This window comes from Homalodisca vitripennis, chromosome 4, assembly GCF_021130785.1.
Source record: "Homalodisca vitripennis isolate AUS2020 chromosome 4, UT_GWSS_2.1, whole genome shotgun sequence".
Classification (NCBI taxonomy): Eukaryota; Metazoa; Arthropoda; class Insecta; order Hemiptera; family Cicadellidae; genus Homalodisca; species Homalodisca vitripennis.
In genome coordinates, this window is record NC_060210.1 from 146,716,087 (window position 1) to 146,733,838 (window position 17,752).

Genomic DNA, 17,752 nt, shown 5'->3' on the forward strand with positions numbered 1-17,752 from the left:
AAATATAATAATTTGTAAACGAGGGACATCAAATATTTATTTAAATAGGTTAGACAACATCCGATCGTAAAGGAATTTGAGTATAAAATTATTTAAGATTTCCTATTGAAAATGGTCATATGACGTTATACTTCAAAGATAATAATTTAACGTTTTATGTGTATATATGAACCTGTATAAACTTAGAGGAGTAAACGTAATACACGTGAAAGCTATAAACTCCATTAGAATCTTCGCGTAACGAAATTTTCATGGTTCGTATATTATTATGAACGTATTGTAGTGCTTATCTTTCCGCACTAAATACAGTTCTCTTGCAAGCTTCTATGCGGTATGTCTCGCTCAGAACCTGGCTCCGGCCAGTCATCTGTGTAGGAACTAAAATCCAAACTATATTAATGTATAAATAGGGCTCAGCCCTTGCTTGTAGTGTTTGACATTTCAAAAAGGCCGAGTGTGTGTCCTGTGTCTCCTTGAAAATGATGAGACAAGGTTGCTGTTGAAGCCGGTTTGATCTCAATGCCTACTAGGAACCACGATACACCCACCCACCTACCTACCAAGACAAATTTAAATTAAAATGTTAACTTTTTATTTTTTTTTTTTTTAACACACATTTTGTCGCTGAATTAACGGTTTGACATTGGAAAAATCTTTATTTTAGCAGATCGTGACAAATATGGTTTACAATTTGTATATTTTTGTGAATAATTTTTGTTATTACATTATGGGTGTCAAAATTAGTGCCAGATGTATAGTCGTTCTTGTGGTGCGTCATAATGATCATCAGCAGCTTCGTAATCCAGAGCCTTCATGCACCAGTTACTTTGCGTGCGGAAATCGTATTTCGAAGACGACGCTTCAGTCAGACTACTCCATTTCTACTGTTTTCTGTTTACTCTAAAAATTCTTTCCCACGTGGAGCGGATCACTCAATCGCGTTCTAATAATGTACAGTCGTGCTCTAAAATTAATTACTGAGCTTATTGATGTAAACAGCAAAGTGTGTTAGTGTGAAATCAATTTTGGTTTGTACAAACTTTACGAATAGAGTGGCGTTACAGTGCGTGACCGACGGACGCTTCAATTGTGAATTCTCTCGGGAGCGTGTGTGGCAAGTCGTGTTTATTGATTTGTCAAGGATTATACTTTACGTCTGAGGCTGGATTACCAAAATTTTACATTAAACCGTTCACTTAAAAATGTCCGTTTTCGCAGTTATTTGTCAAACAATACAGGGAGTTCACAAATATGGCTTAGTTAACGGCCTGTCTGTTTGTTAGAGGTAAAATTGTTTTTAAAATGAATAATATTCTAATTTTGCAAAATTTTAGTCTAAGACCTATTGTTAAAAAATGTTTCAGAGGTGTGTCATTTTAAGTTTAAAAATAGCGGCCATATGCAATTTTTCAAACTGTAATTACTCAAAAACGGGAGATTTTATAAAAAATGTACAAGGGTAGTGAAATATGGATTACTTTTACATGAGCCTTTGGATACCAAATTTATTTCGCTACAACAAATAATAACGGAATATTAAATTATTTTCTTGGTTTGGTTTAGTTTTTATTTTTATAATTTTAATTTTGGTTGAACCTTTCTTAATGGATTTTGTTTTGTGTGTGGTTTTGGTCGATTTGGTTGTTTAATTTATTTATTTGTTGTGTATGTTTTGTCAGTGTCAGTGTCGGTGTGGGTGTCGGTGTCGGGTCGGTCATGTGTGATACAGTAGTGTCCCCGTTGCAGTGAGATGTCGCTAGTGAGACCGTTGGCCGGCCGCGGCCCGCGACTGCGCCTGCGCCCCAGTTGCTCGCCGACCGGCCCCGCCAGACGAGCTGTCAGCGCGGTCACCTCGCTTCCATGGCAACCGGACCACACGCTCACGCGACGCACTGCTCACTTTGCCAGGTACCACAACACTGTCAATCCATTCTTGTTCTGCTACTCCTCAACACTTTGGTGCCCTTTGTTTTCCAATATTAACTGTAACTGCTTTGAGAGGACATTCGCCTTTAGCTAATAAATTCAAAGTCTATGATCATCGTCAACCTACCGCAACGTTATTCCTTCGTGTCTTGCATTGTAGTATATGTATTAACAAATATTCTATAGAAACATTAATCATATTTTCTTTCACGAGTGCTTTAATACATAGTTAATAAAGAGCCTCAATTCTGGTGTGCAAAATGCATTTATTTCCTGTTTTAATTTTTACTTGTGTTAAGGGTTCTCTTAAACGCCCTATCCGTTGCAAATAGAATTGTCGATGTTGCATATACTTATAAGCTTGGAAGTGGAAAATTAAACGTAACTTATTTCGAGTTGAAGATATTTGGACTTTCTCATATTTTTGTAGTGCAAATGAAGACTATTGCTTGACTTGGGAAACTGGCACATAGTTTATGCATAATTTTGAAGTGAGCAAAGTATGCCACCAAGGAAATTCCATTCAACTACCCAAATAAAAGTGGACGTGGAAGTGTAACGTAGCCGGTATCCATGTGAAGGTTAATCAAATACACACGTCTCTATCAGCATAACTTACTTATTACGAGCATTATTAATGAGGAATTGCTTAATTTATGTTTATATAAATATATTCTATACATTGAGTTTTACTGTCCAGATTGTTTATTCGTTATTTATTATTCATGGAAGTAGTATTCATTTTTTTATTTTATATGAAGTTAATTTGAGTATAAGGAAATGCCTTTAGTGTTAACTACAACAGCTCAAGTAGTTATTTTGTTACTTGAAATGTTGATTTGTGCTCCTCTCAAGCACTGCCAAAGAGAGTAACAACTCTTGTTTGTTAACCTAATTCACTTTTGTTTACTGCCTTCTAAGTGATGAAATTTAAAAGTAGTGAGCGCCGTTATTTTGTTGTCACGTGACACGTTCGTTTCTCTTGCATGGTGTGAAACGTAAATTGAATTATAAAGAGACGATTTCCCCAAGCATGACCTCTCCCCCCCACCACCACTCATGTAGGATTGGTGTAATGCTATTAACATTTGCATAGTCGGGTTCGCAAGTTTCAACCTAGCAAAAGTAGTGGCTGCATTGTCTGTGGCATGAATAATGTTGTGCGCGCTTGTAAGTAATTTCTAGTTACATTTTGTTTTATTGAATCAGTATTGTACTAGATTCTTTGTGTCCAGATCAAAATGAATTAAAATTATGCCTGATTTGGGAATGAAATGGTGATATTGCAAGTAAATGTTTGTATACTGATGTAAAATTAAGACAAATGTTGAACAATTTTGAATTTGTAAAGTGAGGAGTGGTACTGTAATTAGATATTTATATTTTTATAATTTTAATACCCTGAGATACAAAATACATCAACATCAAAATGATTCCTTGAGGACAAGCTTTTATATTTTGAACATATTTATGTTGTGAACACATGGTTGTTTTTGACGAATTTTGATTATTGGGTATATGTTAGGAAGTTCTTAGAAAAAAAAAAAAAAAAAAAAAAAAAAAAAAAAAAAAAAAAAAAAAAAACTGTTGTGACTTTAGTTAAAGTTTGAATTTGAATTGACACTATTACTAATAATTACATACACTTGATAATGAGTGGATTGTGTAGTAATGTTTCAACTAGAACTATTACAAACATAAAATGATATACAGAGAGCTAATGCCCTCTGTCCTAAATCTATATGTAATGTTGTAGCTAGTGAGTACATAACATAACTGATTCGTGTTGTGGCTCAGAGCCCTTGTCCTGAGATTAAAGTATTTTTTCCAAAAGGCATGAAGTTCATCCCTTAGAACCTCAAGGGTGGCTCTGGCATAAACATGGTGGTTAATCCCCATCCCTTGGTTAATGCCTCTGACGTACTTTACTTTCTTTTATTGTAGGGAAAGTTGTGTCGCTTCCCATGCTATGAGAAATAGACGACCCCCTCATAAATATTAGGGATATCACCCGTATTGTTTATGATTTCATCAACTCTTCTTTCTAACGATTGGTGCAATTGTTTCTAACTACCCTAACAATGATACCTAAACATGAGACCTATGCTAAAATTTAATAATACTATATTTACAAAAACTTTAACTAACTATAATTACTAAGACAAATAAAATTTAATGCAACAAGGCTGGGCAGTAACAAATACATAGAGGAAAGAAGAAGCAAGTGATTATTTTGTTTAATTCCATACCCTAGACGTTTCCTTTCAGGTTTAAGGCAGCAAGTCAATTCTTTGGTTTTGCTGACGAACTTCTCTTAATTTTGAAGTACTTGCATCTGGTGGATGAAGCGGCAGCGACTGATGGCAAATTTTGTCTCTCGCCCAGGCCAAATCAAAAAGACTAAGATGATTGTAAATCTTATATTCGTGGATAACAGCTATAACCTAGTATATGCGGCAAAGGTAGTGCGCCACAGCAATGTAAAGGAAATATTTGAATGTAGGTAGACAGTGCCTCGGCTGCAAGAGTAGGATTTTCTTCCCTTGAAATTCCGGTTGCGTACATAGTACTATGTGGACACTTTAACGGTCACAAACCGTCTCCGTCTTTGATTTCAAAGGCATGAGTACTTCCATTCATCTCGGTGGCAAAAAGGCTTTTCTCCTGACTTTTCTTTTATTTACGTAACCTAGCTTTGAATCCAATGCAGCACATACCTGTTATGATTTCGGTTGAAACTCAAGTTCCTCTGGACCGATCATCTGCTGGGCTATGATGGAATTTCAGAGATGCAGACGAGAGTCGTTTTCTTCAAGTCTCGAGCATACATCAAATAAGTTCCTCGTATGCAAATAATTATGATTTTTTGAACGAAGCTAATCCATTTAACAGCTGAAAATTGTTCGTTCCAAGGGGGTACAAAAATAATACGTTCCAGGATGGAGTCGGATGTGTGAAGATCTCTATAATAAGCTTAAGGATACACATATCCCTGGCAGTGCCGACCTCCTACTTCACAAATGGTTGAAGCGAGAAGCGAAAAATGGACAAGGTCCAAACCATCAATTTGAATCATAGTAGGCGGAAAGCTGGTCTTTATTGACGAAACTTGTGGCTAATATTGCATAATCCAAACCCAAACCCGATGATCTACCAAAGCGTATTTTGCAACAAAATGCCAACCCACTGACAGATACGTTTGCTGCAATTTACAAGAAATGGAAACTAAAAGCTATTTCTAAGATCTTTCTGCTTTTACCTCGACAACAAGTTTGAAAAGTACAAACTTAATGTTCGTTGTGAAGGTGTTCAACCATAATGAACACACAAAGTAACTAAGTATTGCTCATAGGCGTTAAAAAGCATCTAGGTGGCTTATCTTGGGGAGACAACGTACAAGTTTTCCGTACCTCAGCTCTGTCTCAGGTCCACTAGCGCAGCACTGAAGCCTTACTAAGAGAAGATGACAATGTTTTATCAAACCCCGAATTACCTATCTTGAAGGACCCCCCACGTGGCAGAGATCTATGGAAGTCCAGACATCCACCCGTACAAACCGTCAGTGACCATGCAAGGAATGAAGTTTCACCAAAAAAGGCCAGGATGCATTTGATAGGAGACGTTAATTGTTAATTCCAAATCCAACAGAAATAGTAGGTAATGTGCAAGTCCTCGGAGAGAATGGACTATGGTGGATAGATTACGTACTGATGTAGGTAGGAGTGAGTCTTGAAAGTTTGTGGGGTAAAGGTTCCCATTGAATCTTGCGACTGCGGAGTCGAAAGTCAGGCAATGCGTTATATATTTGAAAATTGACCTTTGCTTCCATTTCCAGAAGGGGTTAGCCCATGTTCATACTGCAGATAAAGTAGCGTTAGAATGGATAAGAGGGCAGGATTTACATTTACAAAGATGGAAACTATGTTCCCTAGTTTATGAAGAAGCAGGATCACATGTGTGGTACTGGTACTGGTAGTGAGAAGGGCTCCTGCATTTAAGTACTCGAATAATAAGTCTTTGAGCCAAGCCCCATCTCGAAAGTACAAGTTGGCGCTATAGTATCGTAATATCGTCGTGTAATATCACTTGGAGCGGAGTTCTTACTATGTTTAAACCATACACGAGTACGGTACACAGCTACGATATAAGACTTTTTATAGGCAGAAGCTATTCAGGGTCGGGTAGTCCATCTTACCATCTTACCAATGTGTAGAAGTTGAGCTGATTTAAAGGGGCAAGTGTTGTGGGCACCAACGCCTTGTTCTTTTTACCATATATTTTACCCTTTGTGTTCTTTTCTCTTTCGGATTGACGTCAAAGTCAAAAATATGACCTCCAACTCATGAATAGGAAAGTTAATTAGATTTGCGGTCGAAACTGGAATGTGCTAGAAGCGATATTGTCATTCCTCATATCACTAGACTTCCGTCACGCTGCATCAGCCTCTGTGCTCTCGGGTACCTTCCGGAAGTGTGCATCATCGGGAATCCGCAGTGCAGCGACGTTTTTCCTAACATTAAGAAAGCCATTACGCTAATCCATTTAGATATATACTACCTATACGGTATACGCATTAACTATATTTGTCACAATTGTTTTCAACTAGGACATTTGTTTACAAATAGCTAAAAACAAGAGGAAAACGCTAGTATGAACACTCAGTTGTCCAATGAGAATGTGGTAATAGTGTACCCCCAGTAACCATAACCTAATAAATATAAGGGGTTTGAATAAAAATAATAAAACCTTACCAAACGTGTGATCATCTACATAGTTTAAATGTCAAGTTTCTGTGTTTTTCTTTTTCAGAAACATCTCACTCGTGACTCTCTTATGTATGCTTTATTTAGCTATAGAAAAGTGGTATAGAATAGCTTTTTAAAGCAATTTCTACAGAAGATTAAAGCAATTTTGGTGGTACACGAGGTACGTACTAACTATTCGGGACCTTTTTAGGGATGATTTGTCTACGCCAGTATCGGTTATAATTTAATAAAGTGCTCTAAAGGAAAACTGACCAAAGCCATTTTTTTAAATGTATATAAAACTTTGTTATTTACCTGTCAGGAAATCGAACCCGAGACCCCTCGATTATAGAGCCATACCCTTGTCTCTGGGCTACGGATAAAGTCTGTTATACATGCGAATAAATTATTTTGACTTGAAACAGTAAAGCTAATCGTGTGTAATCGTACACTTCTGTTTTTCTTGTCTACGTCAGTCGATTGCAGAGGTTACAGCAGTAAAAATGTTCGTATCGTTCAATCACTACTTTATGGCTAAGATAAAAAAAGGTCAGTCAAAGTCTGCCGTAATAAATCAGGCGTCCGGAGTGTAATATCGATTTAAGTTTATGAAAATATCAAAATACAAGTACAGTACATTATTTTATTTATTGGTATTGGATACCAATTTCATTAGTTTTAGTTTGGTGTATCTTATACTTGTGTTGTTTGAATAGTTGTTTTAGACGTGTGTAGTCTTGTCTAATCTAATTTTCACTAGACCTATTATTGATATATTGTCGGTAAGTCACATATATTTCGATTCGAATGGTAAAGCGTCTTAACTTTTTAATCAAATGCATTGGAAGTTCTGAAATAAGTATTATTTACACAATAAATCTTCATATTTATAAGAGAACATAACATCTAAACTATATGGACTGTATACACGTCAGCTTGTAACCCACTTCTACCAATATTGGGTAGAATACAAATCAACAACGCCCAGTAGTTTATGTTTTACATAAATTTATGGTATTGTTCAATTTTTTTATGGTAGCTCGTTACACTCTTACGTAATCTTGGCCTCGGGACTCTGTTGTCTTACTCCACTCTCGGCTTTCTTCGACCTTTGGATTCGAAAACTTGGAGAAGCTCGCTACAGTCACCCGTACCTTTGGCCTTGGGAACTGTGTTTCCTTGCTCCACTCTCGGCTCTCTTCGGCCTTTGGCTTTGAAAACTTGGGGTAGCTTGTTACACTCACGCGTATCTTTGGTCTTGGGAACTGTGTTGTCTTGCTCCACCCTCACCTTTCTTCGACCTTTGGATTTTAAAATTTGGGGTAGCTTGTTACACACACTTATTTTTGGCTTTGGGAACTATATTACCCTGTTATATATAAAATTGTAAAATTCTTCGGCCTTTGGCTTCAAAAATTTGGGAAGCTCGCTACACTCAAGTTTCAAACACTAAAACACATGTTCAAGGGTGTAAAAATTGATTTTGGTTATTTAGTGCTATACAATAAATTGTTTACTTTTTACAAGTTGTAACATTCGACACCTTAAAGAAGGGGATAAATTATGTCTTCGAAACTTTGTGTTTTATTGAATGGTAACATATTATAACTATGGAAAATATCAGATTTAAATATTTCTAAATTTGTATATATTTCAAAATAGAAATAAAAACTTCAAGCACAAAACTGAGCTCGTTATTTGTAAGGACTTTAAACAATTAAAAAAACTGATACCTGTATTATAATATTGCTGGAGGAAGTTCGAAATACAAGTATTGACATATCGTCAGTGTCGTTTGTCATTGGTGGAAACAGACCATGTTAAGAGAGTTGAGACTCAGTTACGATACGGTGGTGGAGTGGTGACAGGAGTAGTACTGACTGAGCCGATATCAGCTGATGGACGGCCTGGCCGGGCTGATTGGCGGCGAGGCGCGGCGCAGCAAGGGCCTCACTCGTTGCGCACAGCCGGTTAGGAAATCTGTTTAGCAGTTGGTGTCATATTTATTTTAAGCAATGATTAGATGTTATGTAAGGCAAGGAAGGGAAGGGTATGACGCTACATCGGGCCGGCGGCGCGGCGCGCACTCGCGTTGTACCTGCCTGCCTGCCTGTATGGTGCATACTACATCATACTCCAGTGTAGTAGACGAGCCATATACTCTAGTTACACATACATCCGGGATTGTGTAAAATGAGAGAAATGCTCTGTCGATAACCAAACACAAACTAGTCAAAAGTAAAAGTACCTACCAAGCTGAAGTACGTGTCAGTATATTAAAAGACGGCAATATCAGAACATCAACGTTTTTTTTAATTATTGTTATCCATCTTAACATGTTAAGAAGCGCGCCCTCCATCAGCTTGATGCTCTAGCGTCGATGTAAAACTTAAGCTTGAATTGGGCGTTAAAAAATATAGAAAACATTCGAAACAGTTTTGTATTAATTATTGTAAATAATTAATAAATTGTGTTTTAATGATGTAAATTTAAATTTGATAACACAGTGGTATATACTAAAATCAGGCATATCCTATAAGAGTGTAACGATTATTTGTATATGTTCAGTTATACAATGAGACAAATACATTTTGTACCTAATGGACAATACACATGGGGTTGGATACTGCTGAGGTCGTAGTAATGAATACTCGATATTTATATATGTTCAGTTATACAATGGGACAAATACATTTTGTACCTAATGGACAATACACATGGGGTTGGATACTGCTGAGGTCGTAGTAATGAATACTCGATATTTGAAGTTTACGTACATGTTTAATATTGGCAAATAAACATAAAATAAAATCACCACTTCTAGTTGGTAAAATAAAATAAAGTATTTCCACGTTGGCTGCCAAATAGAGTATGAATGAACTAAAATATGATACCATGCGATGGGCCTAAATATTCCAATGTTCTATGGATTGTACCTTCGAAATTAATAATTATTAAAACTTTAATAATAACTTCCCTTTACGATGAACGTATCTCACAAACACGGGCGTCAGCATTCTTGGCTCGACAATGCAGCTGTAGTCGGAAAAGGGGAAGATTATAACATGACTGGAAGTCTGTAACATGAAGTAATTGGGCTTGAACTCAAGAAGTGAGCTCGAAGAGCGAACTGCAACTCGCGGACAAGGCGCGCGAGATGTAGCTTCGGTAGCGAGTTCGGCAGCTACAAAGTTCCCGAGAGAAAAAATTAATACGCGTACCAATTAGGTTATCAATCCGCCAAGAATTTAGTTCCAAGAACATCGGATGTAACTTATACTAACCAGTAACAAGTAACTGGGTTGCGAAAATATGTACTTTATGAAGTAAAACTAAATAACGGTACAATTTCTAGTGCCTGCAGCTATAAACAAAGCAGAAAATAAAATAATAATAGCTATATTTAAATCAAATTAAGTCTAAAGAAAATGAAAATATCCTATATGTGCGTGCTAATTAAAATAGTGAGGTCCTAGATAGATCCTTGTCTGACGTGTCCCCCACTTACAAGGGTCATTTCGTAGTGCGGTTTTCCGGGTGATAATGAGTTAATGTCACATCATTTTCTAATTTAAAACCATTATATCAGAGCAGAGAGGTGACACTGTATTATATGATGTGAATAATACGCACTGATAACGACAAGTACGGTTGTGATAACGTTGATTTGCTAACATTGACAGTAAAGTATCAGCTCATCTATCAATAGTGAAGGAGACAGAAGACGACATCACGAGGACCTCACCTCTTGACTCCACTCGGTTCGTACAGCATATATTCCCACTTGGTTCCCGTCAGTCTGGATAATAAGCGTGTGTAAGGCAACCCCCGAGACCGTGTCTTATCATTGGCGGTAACTAACGCATAAAATATTCACTGTAAATTATTGTTGTGTATCTTAGTCTGGGAGCCTAGATCCACTGAACATTGTATAAGCAAGAAACCCAGTTTTTGGGAATCGTTTGTGGGATTCTCCGAAGAAGATTTTGTGGGGATCAAAATGGTAGACTATCAAAACTAAAAGGGATTAAAATGCGGAACAATAAATTTCTCATAGGACATATGCTTTAGCTCTACACACATAACTTAGACCATGGAAGACTTGAATAATAGTAAAATAAGTGCCAGTCAACGTAATAAAGAGGGTTAAAGTCGCCGCATTATTGGTTTTTGGTAGATTTAATAAAACTTTGCTGTATTTTCTCCAACTATGGCCTTCAGAAGACAAATCCAAAACCGGTTCGCCAGCTTATGGACATGAATGTTTCCGTAATTTTTAATAGATATTTATACGAAAATTGGTACGGAGATACTATGTACACTTAGCTTGTATGAGTTCGTTAGTCAGTCTCAACCAACAAGAAGTTTCAAAATGTCGGCCATTTGTGAAAATCTCGGGTATTTCACAATTAAATTAAAATTGACACGGTTATCTTTTTAATTGTCAACTCTCAAAATTACAACATCACAACAAATTACATTTTACAACTCTCAGTTTTCAAGATGGCACTTGTCCAAAATTTGAAGAAATTTCTGGTTATCTGTCAGTTATTATGCATCATAGACGAATGTAAAAGGAAATTTTTAGAAAAATCAGATTATTCTCAACAATGTGTGTATTTACGTGGTTTTTGATATTTCAAGTCTTCTTGTGTTAATATAAAGCTCGTAAAAATAGTTTGAGAAGTATACTACAGTATTACATTGAATTTTACAAACGTAATTATTAGTTAATTTTAACTATGCTCAAGAGTAAACAAATTTATATGCTTACAAAGAATTTTGCTCTAAGGTTTCATGGTGGAGTTTGTAAATTTATGTTACGAAAATGATACGTACTTCGTATCACATGTACTTCATCACACGCTAATCTTTATCGTACTATCAGTGTTGTACAAATTAAGCATGTACACTAATAATGGATGTATGGTTTGACATTTCGTGATTGTGGCCACACATGACATCTAGCTTTTTTCCCACTAAGCCGGGTTTAATTCACACACCAGCGTTCAATATTACAGTTTGTTATTAATACGAATTTAACATAAAATACAGTGAAACTAATGAAGGTATGACAATTTGAAATTCTAGTATCTAGTGGCTGTAGCTATAAAATAGGGGTTTTCTTATTTGTTACATTCTTTACTCTAAATGTGCTAATTTAATTAAACGTATTCTTTATTACATTCCAGAAAATGTGGGTTTTATGGTAATATTTGTTAAGTTGTATTCCATCTCTTCTATTCTCCCTTAAGAGGCGGCTGTTTCAAGTGACCATCTTGAAAAACTATGTTGCCACTTCAAACACTTAGGTCCTTACTTTTGTGATCATAGAATTTTGCGGTATGTCTCTTTTCTTTATTTTAAAATCTAATGATATGGTTAGTACGCATCCAAAGGGTTATATGCTTTTCGATATTTTTATTGGTTATTTAGAAAAAATCTCAAATCATTTTTTATGTGTTTAATCGAAAATATTAATAAACATACATTTGACTATAAAAACTAAAAATCCTATGTTTGGTTTTATTCTATCTTTAAATAAGACAACGAAGTTTAACATTGTTCTTAGGGGTAAAGTGAGATGAAGTTAGGGGACTAGGGTCGCGTCCGTCAACAGCCCCGTCCCCGAGTAACCTTGGGTGGTCCCAGCAATGATCAAGGTGGGTAGAAGGACCTCGAGCAATGACTACCACACTGGCGAGAAATGGCCTTTGGTATGAAGAACCAAACAAAATTATACAGACTGGAAATAAAGTAATTCCCCTCTTAATTTTGGAAAATTAGAATATTTTCAGGGAATAGTAATAACATAATCTAGATTGTATTTGTATGTTTCAAAATTAACTATCTCCGTACCCACATTTCAGAGAAGGCGTTAACTTAAAAACTTAGTAAGTAGTAAAGTAGTTCAACCCATTATACTTCAATACCCGTATTGTTACAACTCAGATTAAGTAGACACAACCAACGGCACCAAAAAATGACTAATCTATCAAAACTAGGGGCAGTAACTTCAAGAAGAAATATAAACCATTAAGAACTGTTAATACTGTGTTTAAACCTGCACTACGGAATAAAACTACTTTGCTAGCAATTAACACTTTAAATTGGAATTTACGCATCTAAATATGTTATTGAGAAGGGAATGATGACATAAACACTTAAATTATAAATCAAGCTTGCAGCACATATCAGTCGTCTAACCCATTATATAAATGTACGCTAAGAGTTTTTTGTGCAGATACATACCCCATGGTTTATTAACTGATTTCAATGTTTGACGTGTAATTTTAAAGAGCTGACTGTAAATGGGTATATTTTGTTATTTTCAAATATTATGGTTCTGCCCTAGTGGCTTTTGGATCATTAATGTTACCCAAATGGAGCTTGATAAATGTTTAGATTCCCAGATGGCTTAACCTAGTTGTAAAGTAAACAATAACAGTGACATAACTTAGCAACAGCTGCAACTAAATACAAACATCTGTAAAGCTATCTGAACAACAAAGAGTAATATGCAAGAGTTTATATGCACGACAAATGACAGTCACACTGTGTAATGTGTAGTGGCGTTTAGGATCAGGTTTCAAAAACCTTTTTGTTGTAACTTACAATGATAAAATACGCATATGAAAGTATATATGTATATTCTTAATCAGCATAAACTAAGGAATCTTTTTACGAAATTAAGATATTACGATGTTTAACCTCAAAGTCCATCTATCCCCTTTAAAACAGTATTTTGAGACTGTGATGACGCCAGTAACGAAATAAAATCATTTAATGCATTGAGAATACTATTTATAATGTTAAAATGCACATGTATTTCGTGAACACAAAACTTATTATCCTCAGAAGATGGTTTGGTCAAAGAACACAACTGCCTAGACAAGGATGTGGAAAATGCACTTATTTTTCCTGAACATAAAACTCGGTATCCTTAAAAAAAGTAACTTTTTGCCATGAATTTTAACAATTTTTTTTTAAATGAGGTGTATTTCATTTCAGGAAACTTGACTCGTGTAAACTTTTATAGTTAATGCGGGAATAACAAATTGATTTATGTTTAACAAGACGGTACTCCACCTTATTTTCAAAGAGAAGACCAAGAGTTTTTAAACCAAAAGTATATTATGAAGGGAGATCGATTAATAGAAGAGAATCGAGTGGCCTGCCCATAGAGAGGAATATTTCCTACAGGGGATTATTTTAATTTCACTGTATATTAATATATCCTAGTAGTATACTTACCATTACACTATATGATACATCTTCATACTGTGTACAAAGATATTATTAACTTTTTGTTTTCTGTTTGTTTGGTTGAACTATACCAGTACTTATTAAGTTCTAAAATCTACTAAAATAAGTTATAGCCTTACATCTCTTGATATGTTTTATTTGTAGTAAGTCACCAATCATAAAATTGGAGATAGGAAAGCCATAAACTCCTAGCACCGATTTGGCCTTCTAAAGCAGAGAGTTGTTGCCTTCAACAAAATCGAGGACATGACAAATGAAGTTGTGACAAGTCCCAGTATGATGTCTGTCAGTGAATATGAGATTTACATTGTATTTGTAGCTAGGCCGGGGTGGTGAGAAAGGGGAGGACATTTATGTGCTCAGTCAGTAGCTCGTGAGACAGTAACGTGTTTGAGATCTGACCTGCAGGGGAAGGTTCTGGTGATGTTAACAAAGTTGGGAATACGACAAATGGCGTTGTTGTGGACAGTCACAGTGTGGTGTCTGTCAGTGAATGTGACATTCACCTTGTAGCAAGGCCGGGGTGGTGAGAGGGGGGAGGACATTTCTGTGCTCAGTCAGTCAGTAGCTCGTGAGACATTGACATGTGTGAGATCTGACCTGCAGGGGAAGGTTCTGGTGATGTGAACAAAGTTGAGAACACGACAAATGGCATTGTTGTGGACAGTCCCAGTGCGGTGTCTGTCAGTGAATGTGACAGTCACCTTGTAGCAAGGCCGGGGTGGTGAGAGGGGGGAGGACATTTCTGTGCTCAGTCAGTCAGTAGCTCGTGAGACAGTGACATGTGTGAGATGTGACCTGCAGGGGAAGGTTCTGGTGATGTTAACAAAGGTTGGAACACGACAAATGGCGTTGTTGTGGACAGTCACAGTGTGGTGTCTGTCATTGAATGTGACAGTCACCTTGTAGCAAGGCCGGGGTGGTGAGAGGGGGGAGGACATTTCTGTGCTCAGTCAGTCAGTAGCTCGTGAGACAGTGACATGTGTGAGATCTGACCTGCAGGGGAAGGTTCTGGTGATGTGAACAAAGTTGAGAACACGACAAATGGCGTTGTTGTGGACAGTCCCAGTGTGGTGTCTGTCAGTGAATGTGACAGTCACCTTGTAGCAAGGCCGGGGTGGTGAGAGGGGGGAGGACGTTTCTGTGCTCAGTCAGTCAGTAACTCGTGAGACAGTGACATGTGTGAGATCTGACCTGCAGGGGAAGGTTCTGGTGATGTGAACAAAGTTGAGAACACGACAAATGGCGTTGTTGTGGACAGTCTCAGTGTGGTGTCTGTCAGTGAATGTGACAGTCACCTTGTAGCAAGGCCGGGGTGGTGAGAGGGGGGAGGACGTTTCTGTGCTCAGTCAGTCAGTAACTCGTGAGACAGTGACATGTGTGAGATCTGACCTGCAGGGGAAGGTACTGGTGATGTGAACAAAGTTGAGAACACGACAAATGGCGTTGTTGTGGACAGTCCCAGTGTGGTGTCTGTCAGTGAATGTGACAGTCACCTTGTAGCAAGGCCAGGGTGGTGAGAGGGGGGAGGACATTTCTGTGCTCAGTCAGTCAGTAACTCGTGAGACAGTGACATGTGTGAGATCTGACCTGCAGGGGAAGGTTCTGGTGATGTGAACAAAGTTGAGAACACGACAAATGGCGTTGTTGTGGACAGTCTCAGTGTGGTGTCTGTCAGTGAATGTGACAGTCACCTTGTAGCAAGGCCGGGGTGGCGAGAGGGGGGAGGACGTTTCTGTGCTCAGTCAGTCAGTAACTCGTGAGACAGTGACATGTGTGTGTTGCAGGGAGATTTACTCGGTGTGGTGTGCTCGAGTGGGCTCAGTTTCCCGCCACCTGCCAGCTGACCAGGTCCAGAACCTCCTAAATGAGATGCAATTGTACCCCACACAAGCCCAAGGTAGGTTTATACATTCACTCGCCTGGGTGCACGGTTACATTCAATAGTCGTTCATAAGAGCAAGCAGATAATGTTTAGAAGAAATAACAATTAAAACAATACATTGACGTTTTAGGAGTATTAAGAACCGTAATCTCTCAGTAAATAAATTATATTCATTTTGTCCATTTTGTTCATAGTTTGATTGTGTTTATATTGGATATTTTGAGTGTTTTTAAATAAATAATTGTTAATGCTAGGCTAGTTTAAATAATGTATGTTTAACGTATTTCTTGTTAAGTAACACTCTGGACGTGGTGTCACTAATCTTTAGTATTATTTTACTAGAAGTACAAATGGATGTAGCATCATGTTATGAAGTACACCATTTTTTTGTCTTAATGCAGGATGTTTTAACAATGAAGGTCTCAAGTAACACCTGTTAACAAAAAATCTATGTTAAATGTTGGCTGTGCATTTTATAACATGGGGTTTAGTTTAAGACAATTCTGTTATGAGTAGGAACTAATGCTTATATCAAAATATGTTTCATTTCAATAACCTCGATTTTAGTACCTCAATGCTAATTAATGGTTAACTATACGGTTATTTATTCACTAAGGTTTTATAAATGATGTTCAATATACATTTCCACTTTATAGTTAACAGGTTTGGAGAGAATCAGTAAAGAAACTGACGTAGAAAAGCGCAATTGACATAGGCCTAATAAATCTGAGTACACAGTCTTTCTTAAAAACACGGTCCTTGAGATAAACAAAGAAACTGACGTAGTTGTACGCAGCGGGACGTTGATTTGAGTACACTCTTTATTAAAACTGTAAGCCATGAAAAGACGTTCATTCAGCTACTGACGTAGAGAGAGATACGCAGAAGTATGAAACAGAAATGCGCATGCACGACCAAAATAATGACGCTCCGCCACCCTTTAGCTGTTGATTCAGCCTGTAAACACAGAGAAACAAGCCTATAGTCCTTTGTCTGTGTTACTAGTGACGAATATTCGAATGTCTGTTCGATGACTTTAAGAGGTATTCGAGTAAGTATTCGTTAAAATAATTCGAATTATTCGATGTGCTACTTTCTGAACCGAACTGTTCACAGTGAATCAGGCTCTCGAACGATTTTATTCATTATTTATTCTTTGACAATCAATTTAAATGATTTCACAGGCACTGCAAACAACATTTCAATAACATTTGTACTGAGTTCTTTCATACATTCATTATCCATTGTGGATGTGTCATACAAATAAAATGTTTTTTTATTACAGTTAGGCTATTCAACATTAATCAAAAGAAAACTTAACACAGAGAGCATCAATTATTTTTTTAAAACCCAATGGCGTCCATTTGTTAGACAATATACCCAAACATCCATTCGCCAAAGTAGTTGAAATCATTCAAGTAGTATTCGTTACACTGTTCAATAACAAGTGGTATGAAAATAATTCATTAAAATATCCCAATTAGGGACCACATTTCTATTCTAATGCCCTGTGTAGCTTATATTAACCTTTTAAAACGGGTATTTACTCCCCCATAAGCTGTAATAAAAATGTTACAGTTAGCGAAATTCAGAATCGTAGTTTTATAATTGGAATAAGCTGAATACAGACATAACGGTACTCACAATAATAATTGCAACGATAGGTTCCTTTTCACCTTGATGTGTTGAAAAGTGCAATAGCTCTCTAGCAGAATGAAGCGAGGCAATCGCTTATCTTGCTTATCGCTCTTCGTTATGCTGATTTTCCAATTTCTGTATTATCGATGTGTATTTATATAGCCAGTACGTTTGTTTTCTAAACAGCTGCAAATAAGGCTGTGGACCTGTTTTGATTGAATTTCAATTAGTATTTCTCTTACTGAGTTGTAAATTTCAAAATTTTCTAGTTAAAATAAATATTTTTCAATAA

At 36.8% G+C, this 17,752-nt stretch overlaps 1 protein-coding gene across 11 annotated transcripts in view; it reads left to right on the forward strand.

Moving 5' to 3' along the window:
- LOC124360267 overlaps window positions 1–17,752 on the forward strand; it is a 128,253-nt gene that overhangs the window by 77,143 nt on the left and 33,358 nt on the right. For 7 of the 11 annotated variants that reach the window (XR_006922229.1, XM_046813717.1, XM_046813719.1 and 4 more), the window contains 2 exons: window positions 1,747–1,908; window positions 15,725–15,837. Coding sequence is in view for 10 of the 11 variants with exons in the window: in XM_046813717.1 (XP_046669673.1) it covers window positions 1,747–1,908; window positions 15,725–15,837 (275 nt within the window). In the remaining variant the exon portion in view is untranslated. Of the gene's footprint in view, window positions 1–1,679; window positions 1,909–15,724; window positions 15,838–16,761; window positions 16,874–17,752 lie in introns of those variants that run through there. The other 4 variants (XM_046813722.1, XM_046813721.1, XM_046813725.1 and 1 more) reach the window with 3 other exon arrangements.